The sequence below is a fragment of the Choristoneura fumiferana genome, chromosome 23 (assembly GCF_025370935.1).
Source record: "Choristoneura fumiferana chromosome 23, NRCan_CFum_1, whole genome shotgun sequence".
In the NCBI taxonomy this organism is placed as follows: Eukaryota; Metazoa; Arthropoda; class Insecta; order Lepidoptera; family Tortricidae; genus Choristoneura; species Choristoneura fumiferana.
Window position 1 is genome coordinate 3496706 of NC_133494.1, and position 22189 is coordinate 3518894.

Genomic DNA, 22189 nt, shown 5'->3' on the forward strand with positions numbered 1-22189 from the left:
AAACTTTCTTAGTGTTGAGTATTTTTTCATTGTAGTACTTTTCTGAAAATATAGAAAATAATAACTGCTAGGAGGAAACGCAGTTTACTTTTTTTTTAGGACAAAACATTATTTAGTTCTTATCGAGTAAAATTTAACCTTACCCTAAGTATCCTTAGTAGGTATTTTTATTTAGCACTAGCTTTTTCCGCGACTCCGTCTGCTGACAAACATTTCATTCAACGCTTTACACTCTCACGTACCTAAAAACTATAATACAGGATACTGACGATTTCGACAGATGTTTCATGATATTACGTTTCGATATATTCCTTCCTACCACTTAAAATTCAATGATAATATTTCGTATATTCCCAATAGTTGAAACTACCTCATAATAGGTTGGATAAAAAGTATAAAGTTTTAGATTTACCTTATAAATAAAACTGTTTTTTTTTTCGATGGTGTTTCCGACGGCTTAGCACAGTTAGGGTGTCGTCTTCTTCATGCCCATGAGCTCATGAACTTATAGGACAGATAGGTATTTATATTCGAAAAATAAAATAAATAATGTGAAAAAAATAATATAAACGCTGTGTGCTAGTGTCTGAATTATGAAAAAATTTAAAGTTTAGATATTAACCATACAGCCTAGTTATGGTTCAAAATAAAAATAAAAAGATATTCAATTTCTTATACTATAGGTAGTTGTGATTATTTTACATGCAATATGAATCCTTGAACATTCTTTCTTAAGAAACTATTTACAGTTCCAAAAGGGCACTTGTTTGTTTAGTTAAAGTTGGTATTGATTTTGTATTGATTACCCGTAACGTAAATCCAATTCCAATTCTGTAATAATATTACTTTATTGGCATAAATGAATAATACATAACCACATAAAAACAAAACCAATACCTATTATTTACTATAATATACTAAGATCTAAACTTTCTACAAAAAATACACTCACGTACAGCACGGATGACCAAAGAGCTAGGGGGCTACTCCATATTCGAAGTTCGTTTCGGGGTCGTCTCTTTCACACTCCTATTAAACATAGGGCTTCCAATACCCGGGATCCCGGAATTTTTCGCCATTTTTCAATACCGGTATTGAAAATTCTAATACCGGGATGCCGGGTATTAGTGATTTTATGATTTGTCTGTTATTTATTACACACATACTATCACAGGTATAAAATTGACTACAAATGCATATAATGTAATTATTCACATTTTAATGCACTTCATAAATAAAGCTACCTAATCTATGTGGTGGCCTAGTGGTTTGATTATCGACTCTCAAAATTGGGTTTTCATACCCCGGCTCGCAATCTCTGGTTTTAAATTCATTGTGCGGAATTAATTTGAAATTACCACGAGCTTGGCGGTGAAGGAATATCGTGAGAAATGCACAAACCGTCGAAACATTCATGGTGCGTGTGAGTTCCCAATCCGCATCTGGGCAACTATAGCCCAAGACCTCTGTCCTTGAGGAGTTGTGCCCAGCAGTTTGGGACGTAATATAGGCTGGGATGATGAGATGATGATGATAAATATAAGTACTGTTATGTTCTTATTTGAAATCTTGTTTTAATTTTTTGTACACAAACTTTCAAAAAAAATTAAAGCATAAATTAATATGTATCGGTTAAAAAAACATTTGGTATAAAAGACTGATTATGATTGATTACTTATCGGATACGGAGTTGTATGACTTGTTAATTGTTAAATTATAAACCCATCAAAACATATAATATGTGAAATGAGAACAAAAGTTCAATATTACCATATTCTTGATTGTTGACTTTTTAACGTACAATAAGTGAGATCTAAAGGGTGAAAGTTTAAGTTGTTCATTCCTGAAATTTATTTAAACGATATATAAATATTTATACAACTTGAAATATAATTTCTTCTATACTTTAGGATAATATATTGAAGCTGAGGTCTGACTTGGCTGGTTCTCATAAATACGAATTATTTAAGTACCTACTAAAAGATTACAACTTGCGAAGCTATAATATAATATATTCGTATATGAAAAGTAGCCAAGTCCGTCCTAAAAGAAGCCGTGGTGGCCAAGTGTTTTGACCTATCGCCTCTCAAGCAGAGGGTCGTTTCAAACCCCGTGCGCACCTCTGAGTTTTTGAAATTCATGTGTCGGAATTACATTTGAAATTTACCACGAGCTTTGCGTGAAAGAACATCGTGAGGAAACCTGCACAAACTGCGAAGCGATTCAATGGTGCGTGTGAAGTTCCCATCCGCACTGCCCGCGTGAACTATGGCCAAGCCCTCTTGTTCTGAGAGGAGCCTGTGCTCAGCAGTGGACGTATATAGGCTGGGATGATGATGATGATTCATCCAAATACCTAGCTGGATACCAAATTTGAACTTTCTAGGCCTTCTGGAACTGGGTTAGAATTTTTGATATATAGTGATAAAAAGTCGATTTTGATGTTAATATCTAATAACCTATCCTACCCAAATACCTATCTAAATAAATTTGGAGCACATATGTATCTCACAAGTCTCAACAACTGAGCCAAATTTGACATGTTTAATGTAAAATTGTTTTAAAGTGACGAGGGGGTCAAAAGTGGCTCGGCAAAAATGGTTCGGGTAAAACTACACACGGTGCTGCTCGCCAGTTCTGTTAGCTTGAACTTGGCTTGACACGCTGACGCTAGTCTAGATTTGATGTTTGTAATATATACTATGCTTTTCAACTAAATACTGTTTTTTTTAATTGATTTTTTCATCGAAAATGTTAAAAGATTAAGAAAAAATGATAATTGGCGGTATTCAAAAAAATACTTACTTTAATACCGGGATCCCGGTATTGAAAAAAAATATTCCGGTATTAAAACCGGTATTGAAAAAGTCCGGTTTTGGAAGCCCTAAATTTAAACACTATTAGCATGAGCGTAACGGCACGATAAAGGCATGATACGAAGTTCGAAAATCGAAACCCGCCACCTCCGCCGCAGGGTGTACGGTCGTTTTGATTTGCAACAATATTTCGTCCGTCAAGTAAGTATTTAACCAAGCAATAATATACATATAATTTACTTAACTTAGTAGTACCTACCTCTAATGTTTCAAAACGAAATAACATTTATTTTAAGAAATAAAATAAATTCGAATCCCAAATACATTTTTTGTTCAAACGTAGTTAGTGGTTTTCATTTTAATGCGCAGCAATCTTTTACCGTTGTCCTCCGCCATCATGGTAAAGGTAGTAGTAACAAGGTAGCAAAATGTAGTTAATAGATAAACTTCCACAAAGTGACGCCAGCCGTGTGGTCCCTTTGACACTTATACTATTTAATACGAGAGCGAGAGGGACGGTACGATACGAACTTCGAGTTTCGTAGTAGCCCTGCTGAATCCAACCTGAGGAGGGGCTACTACGAAACTCGCAAATCGAAGTTCGATCGCACCGTCCCTTTCACTCGCGTATTAAATGACATAAGCGTCTAGCGGGACGGCAACATACGAAGTTCGAGTTTTGCACTTCGTGGTATAGGGCCTGAATCAATCAAGGTAGGCTGTTTTCAGTCTGTACAGCAGAGAGGCAATTATCAAAAACCTCTTTGACATGTTTGTAAAACTTTAACACAGAAGGACTGTCTTTGAAATGGCTTTCAAGAAAAAACATGACATCCTCGCACTTCTTCATCCTGAGCAAGACATTAAACACCAGAGTGCCATTGTACGTTCCAGAATAATTAGTACATTTAATTTTTCTCGCCGCCCAATTTGTTCAAATAGTTCATTTGCTGCAAGCAGTGTTGAAACTCTGCCAAACTATGAAGCACACCTCTGTCGAAGTTCTTCTTAATTTTTCGCTCATCGAAATAATCTATCACAGCATGTGCTGCCTTGAGGCAATCTTCATAAGTGCAGTCATTTTCGGCATCTGGATCGTCCAACGCTAGACTGTGGCACATTGTCAAATTGCTACGTTTTATTAGGCCAACTTTTTTGGACACAGGTCCTAGAATCAGGTAGGATACGAGGATGCTATAAGCGGGTGTGATGAAGTCACTTCCAGCTTTAGATAAGTAGTACAGGAGGGTTATTATTAACAGCCACATGTCTTCCGAAACATCGGTCAGTAATGACCAGTTGAAGCCAGGTAGTGCTGTGTCAACGAATTTTTCAAAGCAATCTTCTAGCGAAAACCCTTCGTCGTTTATTTTACTGAATTTAGCGTCTGCTTTTATTTGTGTGACGCAGCTTTTGTCAACGTTTCGACCAATGAAAGTAACTTCACCTTTCTTGTCATCTGATAAAGCGCTGCGAGCGCATATAATTATATCAATAGCAGGTAGCATGGCGTCGTTTCTATTTTTGTCACAAATTACCCACGATCCAGAGAACCATCCGTTGTTCTTTAAATTAATGTAAGGGATCGCTATTTGTCCGATCGATTCTCTTTTTCGGAATTCATTATTGTCGCTGTCTGATGTATTAAAATACTTAACAGCTGGATTTTTTCTGGTAAACAATATTAATTTTATAAGTTCATGAACAGTGTCCCTGAACTTTTGTCTATCTGCCTCCGAATCCAACATCTTTACTAATTTCTCAATAGCTTCCGTCTGACTTTGATGATTCATCCAGTAGATCAAGTTTCCAATGGGGTTTTTCTTCCCCGAGCCAATGATTCGGGGAATTTTTCGATAAAGTAGACCGTCTTCATCTATCACGGCCATAAATACGGGTTTCATATATTTTTTTAAACAGAAATAAGCTTCGTGACCTTCAGGAGTCTGTATTTTGCACGATATTCCTTTTTTGTTCTTGTCGTATGCTATTGAATCTGGTGTTATGCATGACATGCCAAGCAGGCAATACTCGAAGTTATTTGTGAGGACTGCGCATTTATAGTTTTTGGAAACGTCGAGCATCGTTTCTCGGGCGTCGTGCTCACAAACATAATAGTTAATCCCTAGTTCTTCAAGCACCTGTTTTTGCACGTCTTTGGTGAATACAGGCTCATAGTAATTGTCGTCACCGGGCACAATAGCCATCTTATCATTAATAAGCTTTTGATGCAATTGTTTTCTCGTTTCAAGGTCTGCTTTCATAGCTCCGTTGAAAACCACGTAACATATTACGTTGCTTTCGATAAATACACCGAGTTTTCTTTTCAAGTAATCAGCGTATCTGTCGAATTCGCCTCCTAGGATGAACTTGCATCCGCTGTCTTTGTAAGAACTGCGGAAATAGCTATCTCCGTCTATGACGAGGGAGCAGCTTTTTAAAAAATGGTCCTCCTTCGCGTTCTTAATCTTCATCACGAATCTTAGGGCTTTGTATTTCATTTTGGTCGTCCTTGTTCTGAAATTAACGTTTAAATATAACATATCGAAATCTCTGATTTCATAGAAGTAGGTAGGTAGGTATATAGGTACCTACGTGGTGCAACATTTCTACAAAATTTAACGATAGCGATTTTATCTCAATGTCACCGAGATAACTTTACAATCTGAAAGACGATTCAACAGACTTGCACAAAGTACTTGCGACTTATATCAATATCAATTTTGATAAGCTGGTAAGTTAAATTCGTTACACACTAAAGAAAAGAAACGAAAGTTCTAGGTAAACCTAATATATAAAATTCTCGTGTCACAGTGTTTGTGACCAAACTCCATCGAAACGGCTTGACCGATTTTTAGGAGTTTTTTGTGTGACTCGGTAGGTCTGAGAATAGGACGTACCAACTATTTTTCATACTTCTACGGGCTTCTACGGACGGAGTCGCGGGCAACAGCTAGCTAGTCTAATATATGAAATTCTCGGGTCAAAAATGTTTGTGACCAAACTCCTTCGAGCCGACTTGACCGATTTTTATGATTTTTTTGTGTATATTCGGTAGGTCTGAGAATAGGATGTACCTATCTAAACTATTTTTCATATTGATACGCGACCGTAGTCGCGGGCAACAGCTAGTATATTACATACACGTTATAGTCATTCGGCTCTAGTCTTCTTTGTCCTCCCTCCTTTTTTTCATCAAATTACAACAAGAATCCCTAACAAAGCGGTTCAGATTTTTCCAGCGAACGGTTTAGCTTGAACGGTGTAGCGGTTAGCGGTTTAGCAGGGGGACTCTTAGCACGTTGAACGCCATGCCACTCACGGCCTACACGATACACCCGTTGGGGCCATGCCATAGTAAAGTCAATCGCTAATACGCTATTTTCCAAAAAAAATATTTTGGTTCTATTGGATGCAAAACATTATAATTTAGCACTATAGATTTGAAAATGCCCGGTTTAACAAAAATTAACATTAAAGCTTAATAATTTGCAAATGGATCCCTCAGCCGAAAGGGGAAAAATGTTCTTGGCAAGTTATAATATTTTTGAAAGAGTTTAGGTATCAAACATTTTCCAAAAAACATCGCCACTAAAAAACAGTTTTTTTTTTTTTTCAAAAACTTATTTTACCGGTTTATCGGCGTGCTTTAGGTACATTAGGCTTAGGCATATATATATTATATACATACCTACCTCACCTACCTACCTACTCACGCAAAATAAATTTTTCTCCAAGCCAAGCCGCAAATAGACTGAAATGGACATACTTAGATAAGTATGGCGAAACTACAAGGGTTCCTTGTAGAAAGAACGAAAGATCCCTATAAATCGTATCATGTAATTATACAGACAAAACCGTTTAACCCCAAAATAACACTGGTTCTAACAACCAACCGTGTTTATAACGACCAAACATTGCTGTCCCTTCTATGTCCAAACGGTTTTGACTGTAAGTAGATACTTAGGTTAGGTACTTACCTCTTTTTTTAATACGTGCACTTGCTGGCTTCTTAATCTAGGTTTAAGTGGTCTTAAGTCCTGTCAGATCCATACAAGATCTGTCAGTTTAAGCCTTAAATCGAGATTTAAATAAGCCGTCCATAATGGTGTACAAGACGTCCATAATGGTGTAAAACTAACCTTAATCCCTTTTGTTCTTTTTCACCTTCCCGTCGTCGCTTTTCACTATTTACCGAAAATTAAAGGGTAGGTAGATATCTACCCTTTTAAATACTATCGACACTAAATATTTATAGAACTCTCAAATCCCACCGCGCACCGAAACGCATAATACAGATTGAACAAGAATGCTAGATTGCTGTCTGAAGTTGAATACTTTCGTTTCGTAGCACTATAATCTTTGCTATAACCATAATAACCCTTACGAAAGACAAGAAACAAATATATGCAAAGAAAATTGAAACTAAGATACTGTTTAGTAAGGTTAAAATTTTGTACAGACACTAGCGTCACTTTACATGCAAAATAAACGTTGTCACTTTATCAATAACTGATTCCGGTAAATCCTACATTGAAAAACATATAGAGTTGCCGTTGTGAATTAAATCTTGTTTATCATTCATTACATTAATCAACCAAGCAATGCCATAGAAATTTAAAATATATAATTACAAAAACACCAAGTTTATTTTACTACCACATTTAAAATAATTTGACTTACCTGAGGACTTACCTTTCCAGGTTATTTAAAATTCTTAAGTAGGCCTCAGTAGACAGACATAATATTTATGATGGTGCAAAAGTTTAATCAAAACTTAATGCCCATCCACACAATGTCAATAATCTATACTATAGATTCTATAGCGATATTTCACCTGGCAAAAAACCCACATTGAATCAATTCAAGGTGACTTCTGTCACTCTTTCTGTCTTCTCGAACGTTTTCTGCAATACTTTGACTTGACATATTAAAATTTTGGCTCTGACTTGACACTGACACATTGTCATTTTACTGTTTGTTGATTGTTTTGATTGCATTATCCCAGCTAAATTACAAAATAATTCGTCGCTTTAACAATAACAGCTCTTAAAATGTAATTAATTTTCACTGGTCTAAAAAATCAATTAGTTGTAAATGGAACAGCAACGTGATGGATCTTGTAACGTGGAGAAATTTGACATCAAGTTGAAAACAAAACCAAAGGATGGAGTTATATTGCAGCTTCACCATACGGTTCGGAGCTCGAACGGGGAGAGTCGCCGGATACGGATATCAACGGGTATATTCGACGACGCGCATGAAAAACTCGCATGTGCTGACAACGTAGGAAACATTTTCATGTTAGACTTTTCTGATCTCAAATTTTGGAAATTCTCTAGCGTTGGTCCGTGCACTGCGCTCCACTTTGCCCCCAACAAGCCAGGAGCTTTAGTAGCAGCTAACTCTAAAAAATATGATGTAAACTTTCTTGATACCGAAACAGGACAAATGTTTCTAACTTTAACGGGGCACTCTGCGCCGGTAAAACATATTTCTTTTTCGAATAACAAGCTAAACAATCTTCTGACTGCAAGCCATGTTGAAGCTATCCTTTGGGAGCTCACTAACTATACCAAATATTTTACTCTAAATACATACTTGGGCGCTCAGATTCAGCAGATAATGTTTTCACCGGGAGGTGACTACCTAGTAGCCTGCTTCCAAAATGACACGGTCCAAATATGGAAACATGAAAGCATGAAATCAGTGAAGCAGATAATTCCAAACGATTTAAAGCATATGAAGAATATAGCATTTACAATGAATGGAAGAGCCATGGCGATGGCTGGACTCACTCCTACACTGATTCTGTTCAGCATGGATACATGGAAAGCCCTGAAGTCAATAGATCTGATGAAATATGATATATCAGGGGCCCAGCAAATTGCATTTGTTCCCCAGGTGTTTGATGGAGGCGCTAACAAAATCTTGGCCATATTGGGTAGTGACTGTACTCTCCGATTACTAAATCTCGAATCCCTCACAATTATTCACAGCATTAGTCCTGAGTCATCAGGAATTCGTAAGTTTGTTGTGAGCCCTACTGGTAAATATTTCTTATGCATTTTGAAATTGGGTGAAGTTAACATTTACAACTCCTCCTATGTAATGGATAAAGCACAAGAAGGGGACACCGAGCAAAATCAACAATCTATGTCATTTCCTTGTATGTCTTCATATAAGAGTGTAGCACCAGACAGTACAAAAGCTGAAGTTGAACAAAAGATGCGCGTTTGTATGGACAGTGCTAGACTCAGAAGGATACTGATGCAGTATGGAGAATACCCTGACAAATTTAGAGCTGTCATATGGAGGTCGCTACTTGACACCCCAAGGAACAAAGTTGCATATTCTGCTCTGATTGATAAAGGTATTCATCCAGTTTACAAAGATATTGAAAAACAATTTACAATTCACAGTTCTGTAACACTGAAAAATTTGAAGAGGCTTCTGTCCTGTCTTGCCCACTGGAGCCCACTCTTTGGAGTGATGAAGTTCCTGCCAGGTTTTGTGTTTCCATTTGTGAAAGTCCTCCAAAAAGATCCCCTTCTCTTATTTGAATGTGTGGGAACAGTTTTACTGAACCATTGCCAGTTGTGGTTTGAGTATGCACCCTTCCCCCCCATTAGTATCTTGGCTATGATTGAAAATGTCTTGGGAGAGCATGATCCGCAACTCTTACAACATTACTGCGATGTGGGTGTCACAAGCCAGACTTATGCACTGAAGATACTGGAGACTGCATTCAGTGAAGTTCTGACCTGCTCCGAGTGGCTGATACTTTGGGACCACATACTCAGTAATGAGCCTGCATTTATCTTGATGGCAACAGTATCATATAATGTAGTACAGAAAAACGCCATAAAGAAACTCAAGACTTATGAACAACTTGAGAACTTCTTCCACATGCAAAACCCAATAGACAAGAAAACGTTCCTTAAAAAAGCATATGTCCTTTTAAATGATACACCAGACGAAATTCATCCCAGACGGTTTTTCAACAGCTTTGTAGGTCTAGATAAGGGTGATTGTTACCAACAGTTCACTGGGTATCCAAAGGCGACCATTTGCATGAAATTGGCAAATAAAGAAAAACAAAAAGCAAGTAAGACTGAAAAGCTTACACTTAGAGATCTGACCACTAAAACTCAAGAAAAAGAAATCAGTAAAAGATTGCTTGATATTCCTCCATTGGAAAATAAATCTCTTCATAGTGGTGATGAGAGTGATGAATGCTGTATTTCTAAGAAATGTGGACACCATCAGAAGAGGAAAACAACTAATCATAATAAAGGAGAACTTAATGTTAAAAAAATTGTAAGAGATGAACTTGTTGAAAGCATTATGTACCCTGCCACATTTCACTTAATGCATAAAGAAGACAAGACCCAATCAAGGGCAACCAAGAAAGATAAAACTTTATGCAAGCATTCCTCAAAACGTAAACTCAAAAAGGCTGACATAAATGGTGACAAGTTAGAAAAAGAAATTGCCAATTTATTCAGAAATGGTTCAAATTCGGATTCTGATGCCTAGTCTAGTTATTCAAGACCATTAATGGGTAATATAGGAGTAATGAGAATAATTGTAGTTCATAGAGTATATTTAATAAAAACACCATCCAAGTCTGTTAAATATTACGTTATTTTATGATAAACTTTGTACTTTTGAATAAATAAATAAGCAGGAGTTTCAATCCTTTTTAGGTGTTGGTCTGGGTATGGTAGATTTGATGTGGCTAAAACGCTTCTTGGAGGCACTACTTAAATTTGGGCTCGATTCTGATTTGAATTTGGGAGTTATGGGCTTCGGTTTGAAGATACCTGTAACAGAATAAAACATAAAAATCGCAGTTACATATTTTCGAGACTGGCGGTATAATATAATATAGGCGACAAATAGGTAATCTTACAATTTAATTTACTGTTTTTGCTGTCTTGTGGCTTCAATTTTTCATCTTTGACACTCAAAGTCTTAGATTTGAAAAAGTTGGGCGAAATGCGACGTAGTTTTGAAGCCACCCCCCCATCATTATTCGGCGTTTTTCTCGGCACCAGGTTTGATGTTGATGCGCTGTCGATACGTTTAAACTTATTCTTTTGATCTTCATATACTGTGCCCAAGCCAGTGGACAGGTTGGGGCTCGATGCGAATTGAGTTTTCGTTGGTTCAGAACCCTGAAAGAATAAGGATTAATTGACCTATATACTAAGTTTTAAACGTAGCAAAGTATCTTATCGTGACTCGTACAGTCACCAGCACCGATATCTGACACAACAAGCGTGCATAAAGATCTGATACGACTCTATTTCTAGGGCCGGAAGGACGTGTCAGATATTTTGCACGCTCCGCTGTGGCAGATATTAAAGCTGGTGACTGTACGTGTGTATTCTAACTCTATTGGCTATTGTTTCTTAAGAGTCCCCAGTACGCTCGCGTCCCCATACAAACGTAGTTTCGTTCTAATTTACAAGCAGCACTATAGATCAAAACGCAACTTTGCAACTATAATGGGAGCAGCCATTACCTACGATGCTTATTAGGTTTGGTTAAAATAAAATGTAACGGAAAAAAACAATAACGAATTTCCATTTCTCATACGAAAACATTAAAATTAATGTTTTTTTTTTACAATGAATATGAACGAAAACTAATTATAAGCATCAAAATAGCTGCTCCCGTTATAGTCGCAAAGTTTTATTTTGTTTCAGTGTGTTGTTTGTAAATTGGAACGAAACTACTTTTGTATGAAAATGCGATCAACCGCGAGGTACTGGCGACTTAAAGTAAACTACGAAAATAGTGTTAATGTAGAAACGTGGTAGGAACAGAGGAACAAACCTTCAAAATAGATATTTTGGACACGTCTAATGCCAAGGAAGACATAGATGAATCGTCTTTTCCATCCTCTCCATACTGTTTGATGATAGAAGCTAGTTTCTGCCGCAACTCTTCGGCCGCTTTTTCAGCTGCTATCAAGTTCTCCAGAACAACGGTTTTAGGTTGTTGCAGTGGGCTAGAAAATTCACGTACCTACTTATATAAACTGTTACGCTAGACAGAGAAAGTACAAAGACGAGACTTTTTAAGGATAACGCTAATAAGTTTTTGGTAAAAATGTGCCACACACAATTCTACTAACATTAAAAATTTGCAATTTTGAACATGAAACTACCGTGAGATAACTCACGTCTTAAATCGACTCGGCGGCGCAGTGCGCGAGTTGCAGCTGCCACGAGTCGCGTTGCTCCTAAGAGGAAGGGCTACGGATTAGCCCGAAACATGACCAGCTAAACTCGATTTAAGACGTGAGTTATCCGGGCCAATATCATTTAACATTAAAAATGTTAATATAAAACACGGCTCAACGGCTATAGATGAAACTTGGAAAAGACATAGTTTAGGTACTTTAGTGTATTTAGGTAGGTACTTTTATCCCGGTCATAATTCCATAAGCATAGTGATAGGTAAACAAATTAGTTAGGTACAGACAAAGTCGCCGAAAGCAGCTGCTTAAACATAATTAAAAAAAAGTTAATTTATCCAGTAGTATTGATTACCTGGACGTTTTATTGCGGCGTCTCACACTGCCAGGGGACGAAGAAAGCGTATACGTACTCTGCCTGTGACAACTTGGCTGAAATCAACACAATTTAATTTAGGTATACAGAGTGTAATCGTTAAGTGTAGCCAGGCGATTATTCCGTAAATATAACAGACTAAACTCTAGTAACCTGCGGCTTCGCACCCGTAAACTAAATTCGATCTGGTAGTTACAATTGGAATTCCGGGATTTTACAAAATTAATTTATATCGTGGTCTTCATTGATGTTGTGTTAAGAACAGCTGTCCAAAATTTCAAGACCCTAAACCCAGCGGTAGAAATTTCAAGATTTTATCACTGCCCCGTGGGAATATCGGGATAAAAAGTAGCCTATGTGTTATTCCAGACGTCCAGCTACCTACATACCAAATTTCATGACTAAACCCACGGTTGTTATTTCGGGATTTTATCCTTATACCGTGGGAATATCGGGATAAAAGTAACCTGTGTAAGTCCAGACTACAATACAATACAAAGACTCTTTATTGTACACCAGAAGTAGTAAGCGATACAGAAAACAGATACACAGAGAAAAAATTACAAACCAACCATTATCTATACAACATTAGAAATTAGTAAAAAAAAAACAAATTTGTTGTATGGGCACCCCCTCAAATATTTAATTTATTTTAATTTAATTGTTTATTTTTAAAGTGATTATACAACTAAAGATTCTGTGAATATTTCAAGCGTCTACCTGTTGCCATTATTAATATTAAGCAAAAAAAGCGGCCAAGTGTGAGCCGGACTCGCCCATGAAGGGTTCCGTTCCGTAGCAGCAAGCAAGTAACATAATATAAAAGTTCTTTGTTGTTTGAATGAAAGGTAAATTGCGGTTTACGATTTAGGACGTATTAAAAAAACTACTTACTAGATCTCGTTCAAAACAATTTTCGGTACTCAGATAGATTTCGGTAATGTACATCATATATTATTTTAGTTTTATCATTCTCTTATTTTAGAAGTTACCGGGGGAGGGACACATTTTACCACTTTGGAAGTGTCTCTCGCGCAAACTATTCAGTTTAGAAAAAAATGATAGAAAACTCAATATCATTTTTGAAGACCTATCCATAGATCCCCCACACGTATTATGGGGTTTGATGACAAAAAAAAATTGAGTTTCAGTTCTAAGTATGGGGAACCCTCAAAATTTATTGTTTTTTTACTATTTTTGTGTGAAAATCTTAATGCGGTTCACAGAATACATCTACTTACCAAGTTTAAACAGTATAGTTATTATAGTTTCGGAAAAAGTGGCTGCGACATCCGGACGGACAGACAGACAGACATGACGAATCCATAAGGGTTCCGTTTTTTGCCATTTGGCTACGGAACCCTAAAAACGGCCAAACAATCACGTTTGTTGTGTGGTAGTATTTGTTGGTATAGCGGCCACAGTACCTTACTTGTACTATTAGGCCTCTTGTACACACACGGTTGTTCAACCGTACGGCGTGTTAGCCGTAAACGTGCTAGCTTGTACATGACACGGCAAAATCACGCGATGCCGTGGCGCCACCGTGCACGTCTACAAGCTTTCATAGTGATCCATACAACACTGACGACCGTGCCTACACGCGGCGAATTAACCGTAGATTTTCACGGCGATAAACCGTGTGTGTACAAGAGGCCTTACTGATTCTGTGCCTATACATAACCTGTGAAATTTTCTAGCGTCTAACTATTACGACTCAAGAGCTAGAGCCCTGTGACATACGGACGAGTCTCGGTAATAGGGTTCCCTTGGCACCCTTTGGGTACGGAATCTAGCTCTAGAGCTTACAACGGGGATGGTTTCCTGTCTACCCACAGAGTCTTGCTTCAGCCATTTGTCGGAAAGCCGCGAGAAGAGCAATGTTCTCCCGTTAAGCTCTGCGAGATGCTTGGGTCAGTCTTTTCTACTGATCCCCGTTGGTTTCTTCTTTGATCGAGCCTATAGCCTTTTTACCCGACTGTCCGAAGGGGGGTTATGTTTTTAAGATTGGTTTTTGGAGTATTTTTGTATTTTTTATATCAACTCCAAATTTTGTTACTTTTACGGTAATCCCGTACAACCCATATCGAAAATACAAACTGAAACATAGATGCACAGAAAAATCAGAAAAAGAGACCAGCGCTGGGAAGCGAACCCAGGTCCTCAGCATTCCGTGCCGCGTGCTGTACCACTACACCACCACTGGACAGGAGTACAGAAACGAATTTCTCCTATGCACCACATATCTCAGTTTGTTTGTTTCTTATTTAGTCACTTAAGCAGCGACACTTTCAGCACTCCATTGGAACTAACCAAACTGAAGCGATAAGGCCGCCTATTGCTTACCTTAGAAAATCTCTATGCGTGTTTTTTGATACTACCTCAAACTGTAACCAGACGAAGATTTAAGTGCTGTGAATCGATATCAAAACAAATTGTTAATTTAAAATCAACTACCAGAGCGTAATTAATTTTTCTAATATTTTCGAGCAGCAATGTAATGCGTACAATAATTTGATACGAAAGAGAAACGTTCTGTGACAGCTGTCATGTCAACAAATGCGACGTTTTGAATAAAAACAAAGCAATATCACGTAGTGATACATTGCGTGCTAATTAATTTTGTAAGTCATAAAACTTAATAAAATGTGATTATTAGGGCCTTCACTAACTACCCTTAGGGGCTGTTTCACCATCCATTGATTAGTGTTAACTGACGGTTAAATGTGATGCCGTCTCTATTTGTTTTGTTCGAATAGACGGAGACGGCATCACATTTAACCGTCACTTAACACTAATCAATGGATGGTGAAACAGCCCCTTAAAGTTTGATGTAGTATCAAAAATACACGCTGTATACCTTTGTTTTCTGTACTGCTTACTGTGTTGGTGTGCAATAAAGAGTTATTGTATTGTATTGTATTCGCTCACCCGGACAAGAGATGTCGTTATTAAGCAATCAAATTAACATTTTTTTCTGTTTTTTCTGTGCATCTATGTTTCAGTTTGTATTTTCGATATGGGTTGTTTTTATTACTCCTGGAACTTTGAGTGCCGACTAACCTTCTTGTCAGCGACGTCATCCGCGGAATTATTGAGGTGTAGCTTCTTCTGCAATTGGCCAGGCGCGGGCAACGGTTGATCATCCTCCCTGGTGCCTGTCAGCGTATCGAGGGAACGGTACCGCGTCGGGGTGTCCGCTTTTACGATACTGTGTCTGGAAGTTACGGTTGCATTTTTAGAAAGTTACACTTAACCGCAGTGTCAGTCGTCAGAAATTCCTACTGTGGTATTACCAGTCTTAGAATGTTACACTGTGGTATAACAGAGCCCTTTCCTGATTGCGTAGTACAAGTTCACTTTAGCAATGGCGGATCCAGGGGGGAAGCCACGGGGGGATGGCGAAAACGGAACCCTTATAGTTTCGCCATGTCTGTCTGTGTGTACGTCCGTCCGCGGCTTTGCTCTGGGACTATCAAAGCTAGAAAGCTGTAATTTTGCACGGATACATATGTAACCTCCCATAGACGTAAAGTGGGGTGTTTTTTTTCTCATCCAACCCTATAGTGTGGGTATCGTTCTCGTTCGTATCGTTCAGTCTTTTAAAACCCTTAGGGGTTTGCTAAGACGATTTTGCGATTCAGTGATTTGTTTGCGAAATATTCAACTTTAAAATGCAAATTTTCATTAAAATTGAGCGTACAAGGAAAACTATAACGGCTAAGTTTGCTTGAGAATTATTAGTAGTTTAAGAGTAAATAGCAGCCTAAGGTATAAAATATACCTAAACTTGGAAGATTCCGTATAAAAATATGAAATCCTTAGAAAAATATTACTAAATTTTTTCGTAATGGCTGCGGAACCCTATTTTGGGCGTGTCCGCCACGCTCTTGGCCGGTTTTTATACTATGGCACATGACTGTACAATCCGTCACACGCGACGCGCGCAGCTAGCGCTGCTCATACTACATTTCAGGCAGGCATTTGCAGGTGGTAGGACCTTGTGCAAGGTCCGCCCGGATTGCTACCACCATCTTGCTCGCTAATCCTGCTGTGAAGCAGCAGTGCTTGCACTGTTGTGTTTCGGCGTGGAGAGTAAAACAGCCGGTGAAATAACTGGCACTTGAGGTATCCCATCTTAGGCCTCTAGGTTGGCAACGCATCTGCAATACCCCTGGTGTTGCAGATGTTTATGGGCGGTGGTGATCTCTTACCATCAGGAGACCTACATGCTCGTTTGCCATCCAGTCAAAAAAAAAAAAAAAAAAAAAAAATCACTAGGCCTCCACCCGCTCCCTGCAAATGGCGTCGCTAGGTATACTCGTTTTTTTAGCATTAGAAAAAAGGTAAACAATCTTGACGAGTCTTTTTACTGAAAAACTTAAAAAAAAACAGTAACTATTACGGTACTTATGATACCAAAAGCATGTAAATGATCATAGTCCTTGCTAATTGTTACTATTTGCTGTGGCTTATTTTTCAAAAGTGTTTTTCAATAAAAAGGCACGTCAAAATAGCTTACCTTCTTTCTAATGCTAAAAAAAACGAAGTATAGCGTAGGTACTTTATGCACACTTATAACTTTGGTATAACAGAGCCCTTTCTCTCCGGGTAGCAAAGTAGAAGTTACCGTCGCTCCGGCGAGACTTTGATCTCCACCATGCTCGCGGACTTGTTGGCCCTGTCCCTGGACACTTCCACCTCGGACTCCATCACGCTGTGCTCTTTGATGCACTGCATCATGGCGCGGAGGTCGCGCGAGAGTCGCTCGCGGTGCTGCTTCGGGAGAGAGCCGAGGATGGAACAGCCGAATTCCTGGTAAAAAAATAATAAGGTATCATTCATTTATTTATTTATTCTTCTTCTTAAATTGTCTTGTCTTGTCGGTGGAGTAATTGCCATACCGTACGGTCTTCGGCCAACTGTTTTACTTCCTGATACAACACGACACCCACTCTTCAAAATAGGTCAATCTTGGTCATCCTGCTTCGTTAATTATTAATCAATTAAAATTTAAGTACAGCATTACAGTTGATACCAATGCGCTGTAAATTCCAAAACATGAAAATAATCACATATTATTAACAATTAAAAAAAGTTATTTAGAGAGTTTCGTTTCAGGGAAGCGAGGACCACACCCTCCGGCCAGAAGTCGGAGTGCAGGAACATCTGCTGGTGCTCGCTTTATTAACCCAACTATCGGCACCACCAACTACATTGACGTGTTTCGCATGCTCTGAGGATGAACTCTGGTTGAGTTCGAAATGGTTTGTGTGGTGAAGGAGCCGCATGAACATAAATTTGTTGCACAGTCATGTTGCATTATAAGGCCGCAGGTGAGCAAAGTAACTTTTAGTTCATTAAGGGGCTGTTTCACCATCCATTGATTAGCGTTAACCGACGGTTAAATGTGATGCCGTCTCCTTCTATTCGAACAACACAAATAGAGACGGCATCACACCTAATCGCCAGTTAACACTAATCAATGGATGGTGAAACAGACCCTAAGTGGGCACTCGATTAAAATCCCGGTCCGACATCCGACAAGTGGGAACCAGCTCTTACAACGCCGGCTGGTAGACGAATATTAGAATGCTGCCTAAAGGGCCCTGAGACGTTCCAACGGTTTGATTCAAATTCAAACTCACAACATTTATTGACATAAAAATTAAAACCGACTCCAAAAAAATAAAAAAATAACAAAAAATGGAACCGACTACAAAACCCTTGAAAATATTTTTCTAGGTAAGTAGGTACGTACTAGCTCGAAGTCGGTGACTCAGCACGAGCCAGCAGGAGTGGGACAATTCACAATAGTCGTCTACCTCACCTACATACTATGGGTTTCAATCCCTCCTGCTGGGTCGTGCTGAGTCACCGACTTCGAGCTAGTACGTACCTACTTACCTAGAAAAATATTTTCAAGGGTTTTGTAGTCGGTTCCATTTTTTGTTATTTTTTTATTTTTTTGGAGTCGGTTTTAATTTTTTGTTAATTTTTTTTTTATTTCTCACTTTTTAGTGATTCGTAGCCAAAGAACATCTCACAACTATTCCATTAAGCCCAAACACGACTTAGTTACGTTGTTTTATAACAGAGTTCCGTCGCCTACCTTCTGGCTTCAGCATCAGATCAGTTCGAAAGAATCATTAACTTAAAGCTTCTTCTTAGTCGCTTATCTAGGTAAGTATATTAATCATGATAATTTAAATTTAACCCGTGAAATACTTGTTATTGATAGTAGTAGTTCCGTTGGTCAAATCTGGTCTTCATCATCAGTTCCACTTCACCAAATTATGATTTGCAAGAGCAAATGCACGAGTTACTGCTAAATATATCCAAATTACCATAGGTGTCCCTACAATATTTGAAGAGTTCCCTCGATTTCCTTAAGATCCGATCATCAGATCCTAATTTGCTGCTTATGGGACCTAATTGAAAGCATTCCTAGACGAACTCAAAAAAAATTTTCAAATCGGTTCATAAATGACGGAGTTCTGAGGTAAACAACATTAAAAAAAAAAAAAAAAATACAACCGAATTGATAACCTCCTCCTTTTTTTGAAGTCGGTTAAAAAAACACACCAAACCAGTTGAATCAAACCGTTTTTCCGTCTCGTCGGGGCCCCTAAACGCGAGTTGTACGATACCTTGTCAAGTTGCTTTCCTCCTATTACCCCGGAGACCTGCCAGATGCCGCTGTTCTGCTGGTTGGTTTCGGGAGGGCACGAGCACAGCGCACTTCCACTCTCCAGCACCACTTGAACTCCTGACGCCTGCAATTAAAAAATTAAGGTGTCATCATCAGTCAATAGAAGACTTTTTCTATGTAAGAGGGGGAAAACGAGCATACGAGTCACCTGATGGGAAGCAATCACCGGCGCCTATACTGATTTAGGTGCTGTCGTAAATGCAAAAGTGTGTGAGTATAAGTCTGTGCTTATTACTCTTTCATTAAAGCTAAAACAGCTGAATTTGTAAAAAAAAATTGGTATGTACTATCGAACCAACTGATTCGTGAGCTACTGTGGAACCTTTTCGTCAAAAAAGTCATTGTGACATCGCATTGCTTGACAAGGGAATTCATTGTGTCACTTACTGTGAGAAAGTTCTACGGTGGGTCAGAAATCAAATGGTTTGACTGCACCTAGATCGCTATGGATGACGCGAATAACCGTGACAAGTACCATAATGTTCCCACAGGAGTATTGGGCAAAAGGAAGCGGAAAAAAAATTGATAGCATAGCAAAACGAGACCACACTTGGCTAATTACAATATAATTGATCAAGGGATGTAGAAGGCCTCTAGGAGTAGGTATCAAGACTAAATCTACGAGGGATGAAAAGTCCAGTAGCGGCGTTAGGGTAGGGCGCGGTGGGCGACCGCCCAGGGCGCCGGAGTTAAAGGGCCCCCTGAAGCCTATATACCTAAAAAAATCTAATTTTCTAAAAAAATCCCAAAAGTAGGGGGCGCCGTGGAAATCTCGCCCAGGGCGCTGGAAGTGCTAAAACCGGCACTGGAAAGTCCGTGGACATACCGGACAACTGATGACCACAGTGCGAGCCCCGGCGTCCTGGCTGGCATTGCCTTCAGTGGCGTTCAGCGACCGCACGCTAAAACCCAGGCATTGCAACAGACCGCAAAGTTCTACCACGTCCGTGTAGGCTTCCTGAAACACACCAGTGATATCGAAAATACAAACTGAAATATAGATGTACAGAAAAACCAGAAAGAGACCAGCGCTGGGAATCGAACCCAGGTCCTCAGCATTCCGTGCTGCGTGCTATACACAAATTTCTCCTATGCACCACATATCTCAGCTTTTTTTTTATTTAGTCACTTAAGCAGCGACACTAGCGACATCTATGCTTTTAGCCCTCATCGAGAAACTTTCAGCAACCCATCGGAACTAACCGCTCACCCGGACAAGAGATGTCGCTATTAAGCAATCAAATTAAGATTGGTTTTTGGAGTATTTTTTATTTCAACTCCAAATTTGGTTACCGTAAACTCAGATTTCTATAGTCTCAGCGTTCATCAATAGTCCAAACGGACTTTTTAACATTTCGATCAATTACGGAACTGCTAACGTCATCTAGGATGTTCATCGCAGCCTAATCCAATACATGCAGGATGAACCTCCTAGATGACGTTAGCAGTACCGTAATTGTTCGTAATGTTAAAGTCCGTTTTGACTATTGATGAACGCTGGGACTATGGAAACCTGCAGGGCTACTACGAAACTCGAAACTCGAAGTTCGTGTCGTGCGGTCCCCCTGACACTTACACTATTTAATACGAGAGCGAGAGGAACGGTACGATACGAACTTCGAGTTTCGAGTTTCGTAGTAGCCCTGCTGAATTTACGGTAGGTACGTTAAAGTAAAAAATACAGAAAGACTCCAAAAACCAATCTTAACACCAGTGATACCTGAACCAGTGCCAGTTCATAGAACAAAGTTAGTTATAATTGGTTTGGATAGGTAATTACCTAAACGTAAACAAACTTCAGCTGCCAGATTTGGTACATTCAAAGATTTTAATCATTTTACTTATCATCATTGTATACAAACTAGACTAGTGTATTTCAACACAGAAATGTAAATGTTTAGATAGTTTAATGGGGGAATTTTAATATTTAGGACACCAATTGACGTTTTTTTTGTTTACATTTAGTTAAGTACCTATCCAAACCAAGTATACTTACCAGAGGCGTAGCGTCATAACAACTCGATTCACAACGAATTTCAATGTTGTACACGACATCAGTAATAAATAACAAATTCAAGAAGTTGTAGGTATCCTAAGACAAATCCTAACCCTCGCATCTCTCGCTCTTCAGGTCACCTAACGAAATTGTTCACTCCACGCCACTGGTACCTATTAGTACAGTCAAGTGCAAAGATATCGACACGGCCAAAGTTACAAAAATTTATGTATACACGAACTTTATGGACGTCACATTAAGGTCGTGTACCTATACATATTTTTGAAACTTTAGCCTTATCGATAGCCTTGCTCTGCTCGGGTGGCTAAACATCTCATGTCATTATGGCTTATTTTAGTCCCTCGTTAACAATCTACTATTTAACTGTAGACCCGTGCAAGCGGGCCAGGCGGTTCATGGTAAAATTCTTACGACTCAGCCGTTCCATTCGAACTTAGTATTTGTAATCCAATTTTGTCAACAGTACAATCTGACCCGATCGCACACCAAGAAAAGCTAAAATGTACTTATCAATATAAAATAGGTACGAGATTGAACCCAAGTATTGAATAAATAGCGGCCACCGAATATTTCGGTAGACGTAGCATTACGACGAGATACTTTAAAATCACAAAAAAAAAGGTTTATTTTGTAGTTGACTTACCGTTGGCGGCGACATTTTTTTGTTTTCAATAATAATATCTACGAGCCAATCTAACATAAATGAAGCAATTTGTTTAATTATCACAATTCTAAAAATCCAAATCACGTTCACCAAACAAGATTCAGGTCATTTTAAAACTACCCTCAATTTTTTTTTATTTAGCCCTATAAGGATAGGTAAAAGAAATGTCCTCCATACAGCCACGTCATTTTTTTTCTGTAAGTACCAACAAGATTGTTTATTAAATAAAACCGAAGCCCTCAGATTATTGTTGGTGTTTAAGTGTTTCCTATCAGACTAAGACGAAGGCTCAAGTCATACAGCCATATTTCGAATGCTTTTTTACTTTTGAAAGAAAAGAAAGAAAGATGGTTTATTAACGGCCCCAACAGTACCACCATCAAACACAACCGTCGC

The 22189-nt window shown here is 38.6% G+C and overlaps 4 protein-coding genes across 5 annotated transcripts in view; 1 reads left to right on the forward strand and 3 right to left on the reverse strand.

The window, feature by feature from the left end:
* The window catches only part of LOC141440704 (uncharacterized), a 26064-nt gene extending 18548 nt beyond the window's left edge, over positions 1–7516 (reverse strand). Inside the window, exon 1 of the mRNA XM_074105242.1 lies at positions 7500–7516. The gene's annotated coding sequence lies outside the window, so the exon portion shown is untranslated. The remainder of the gene's footprint in view (positions 1–7499) is intronic.
* LOC141440705 (uncharacterized) lies at positions 3172–7297 on the reverse strand. 2 transcript variants are annotated; one of them, XM_074105243.1, is made up of 2 exons: positions 6959–7297; positions 3172–5333 (listed from the first exon to the last, which is right to left on the reverse strand). In XM_074105243.1, exon 2 carries the CDS (start codon positions 5315–5317, stop codon positions 3725–3727), a length of 1593 nt encoding a protein of 530 aa, XP_073961344.1. In that variant the 5' UTR covers positions 5318–5333; positions 6959–7297; the 3' UTR covers positions 3172–3724. The 2 variants fall into 2 exon arrangements, with proteins under 2 accessions (XP_073961344.1, XP_073961345.1); XM_074105244.1 differs by lacking the exon at positions 6959–7297 and adding an exon at positions 6797–6947.
* Positions 7517–7778: 262 nt separating the features above from the next.
* LOC141441103 (TBC1 domain family member 31) lies at positions 7779–10515 on the forward strand. Its single transcript, XM_074105751.1, has one exon. It carries the CDS (start codon positions 7914–7916, stop codon positions 10353–10355), a length of 2442 nt encoding a protein of 813 aa, XP_073961852.1. The 5' UTR covers positions 7779–7913; the 3' UTR covers positions 10356–10515.
* Positions 10417–21907, reverse strand: LOC141441108 (uncharacterized). The gene is made up of 9 exons (XM_074105760.1): positions 21773–21907; positions 19939–20070; positions 19051–19176; positions 17031–17215; positions 15464–15617; positions 12380–12456; positions 11661–11835; positions 10732–10996; positions 10417–10642 (listed from the first exon to the last, which is right to left on the reverse strand). The coding sequence occupies exons 1-9, from the start codon at positions 21827–21829 to the stop codon at positions 10512–10514; spliced, it is 1302 nt and encodes a 433-aa protein (XP_073961861.1). The 5' UTR covers positions 21830–21907; the 3' UTR covers positions 10417–10511.
* Between the last annotated feature and the right edge of the window lie 282 nt (positions 21908–22189).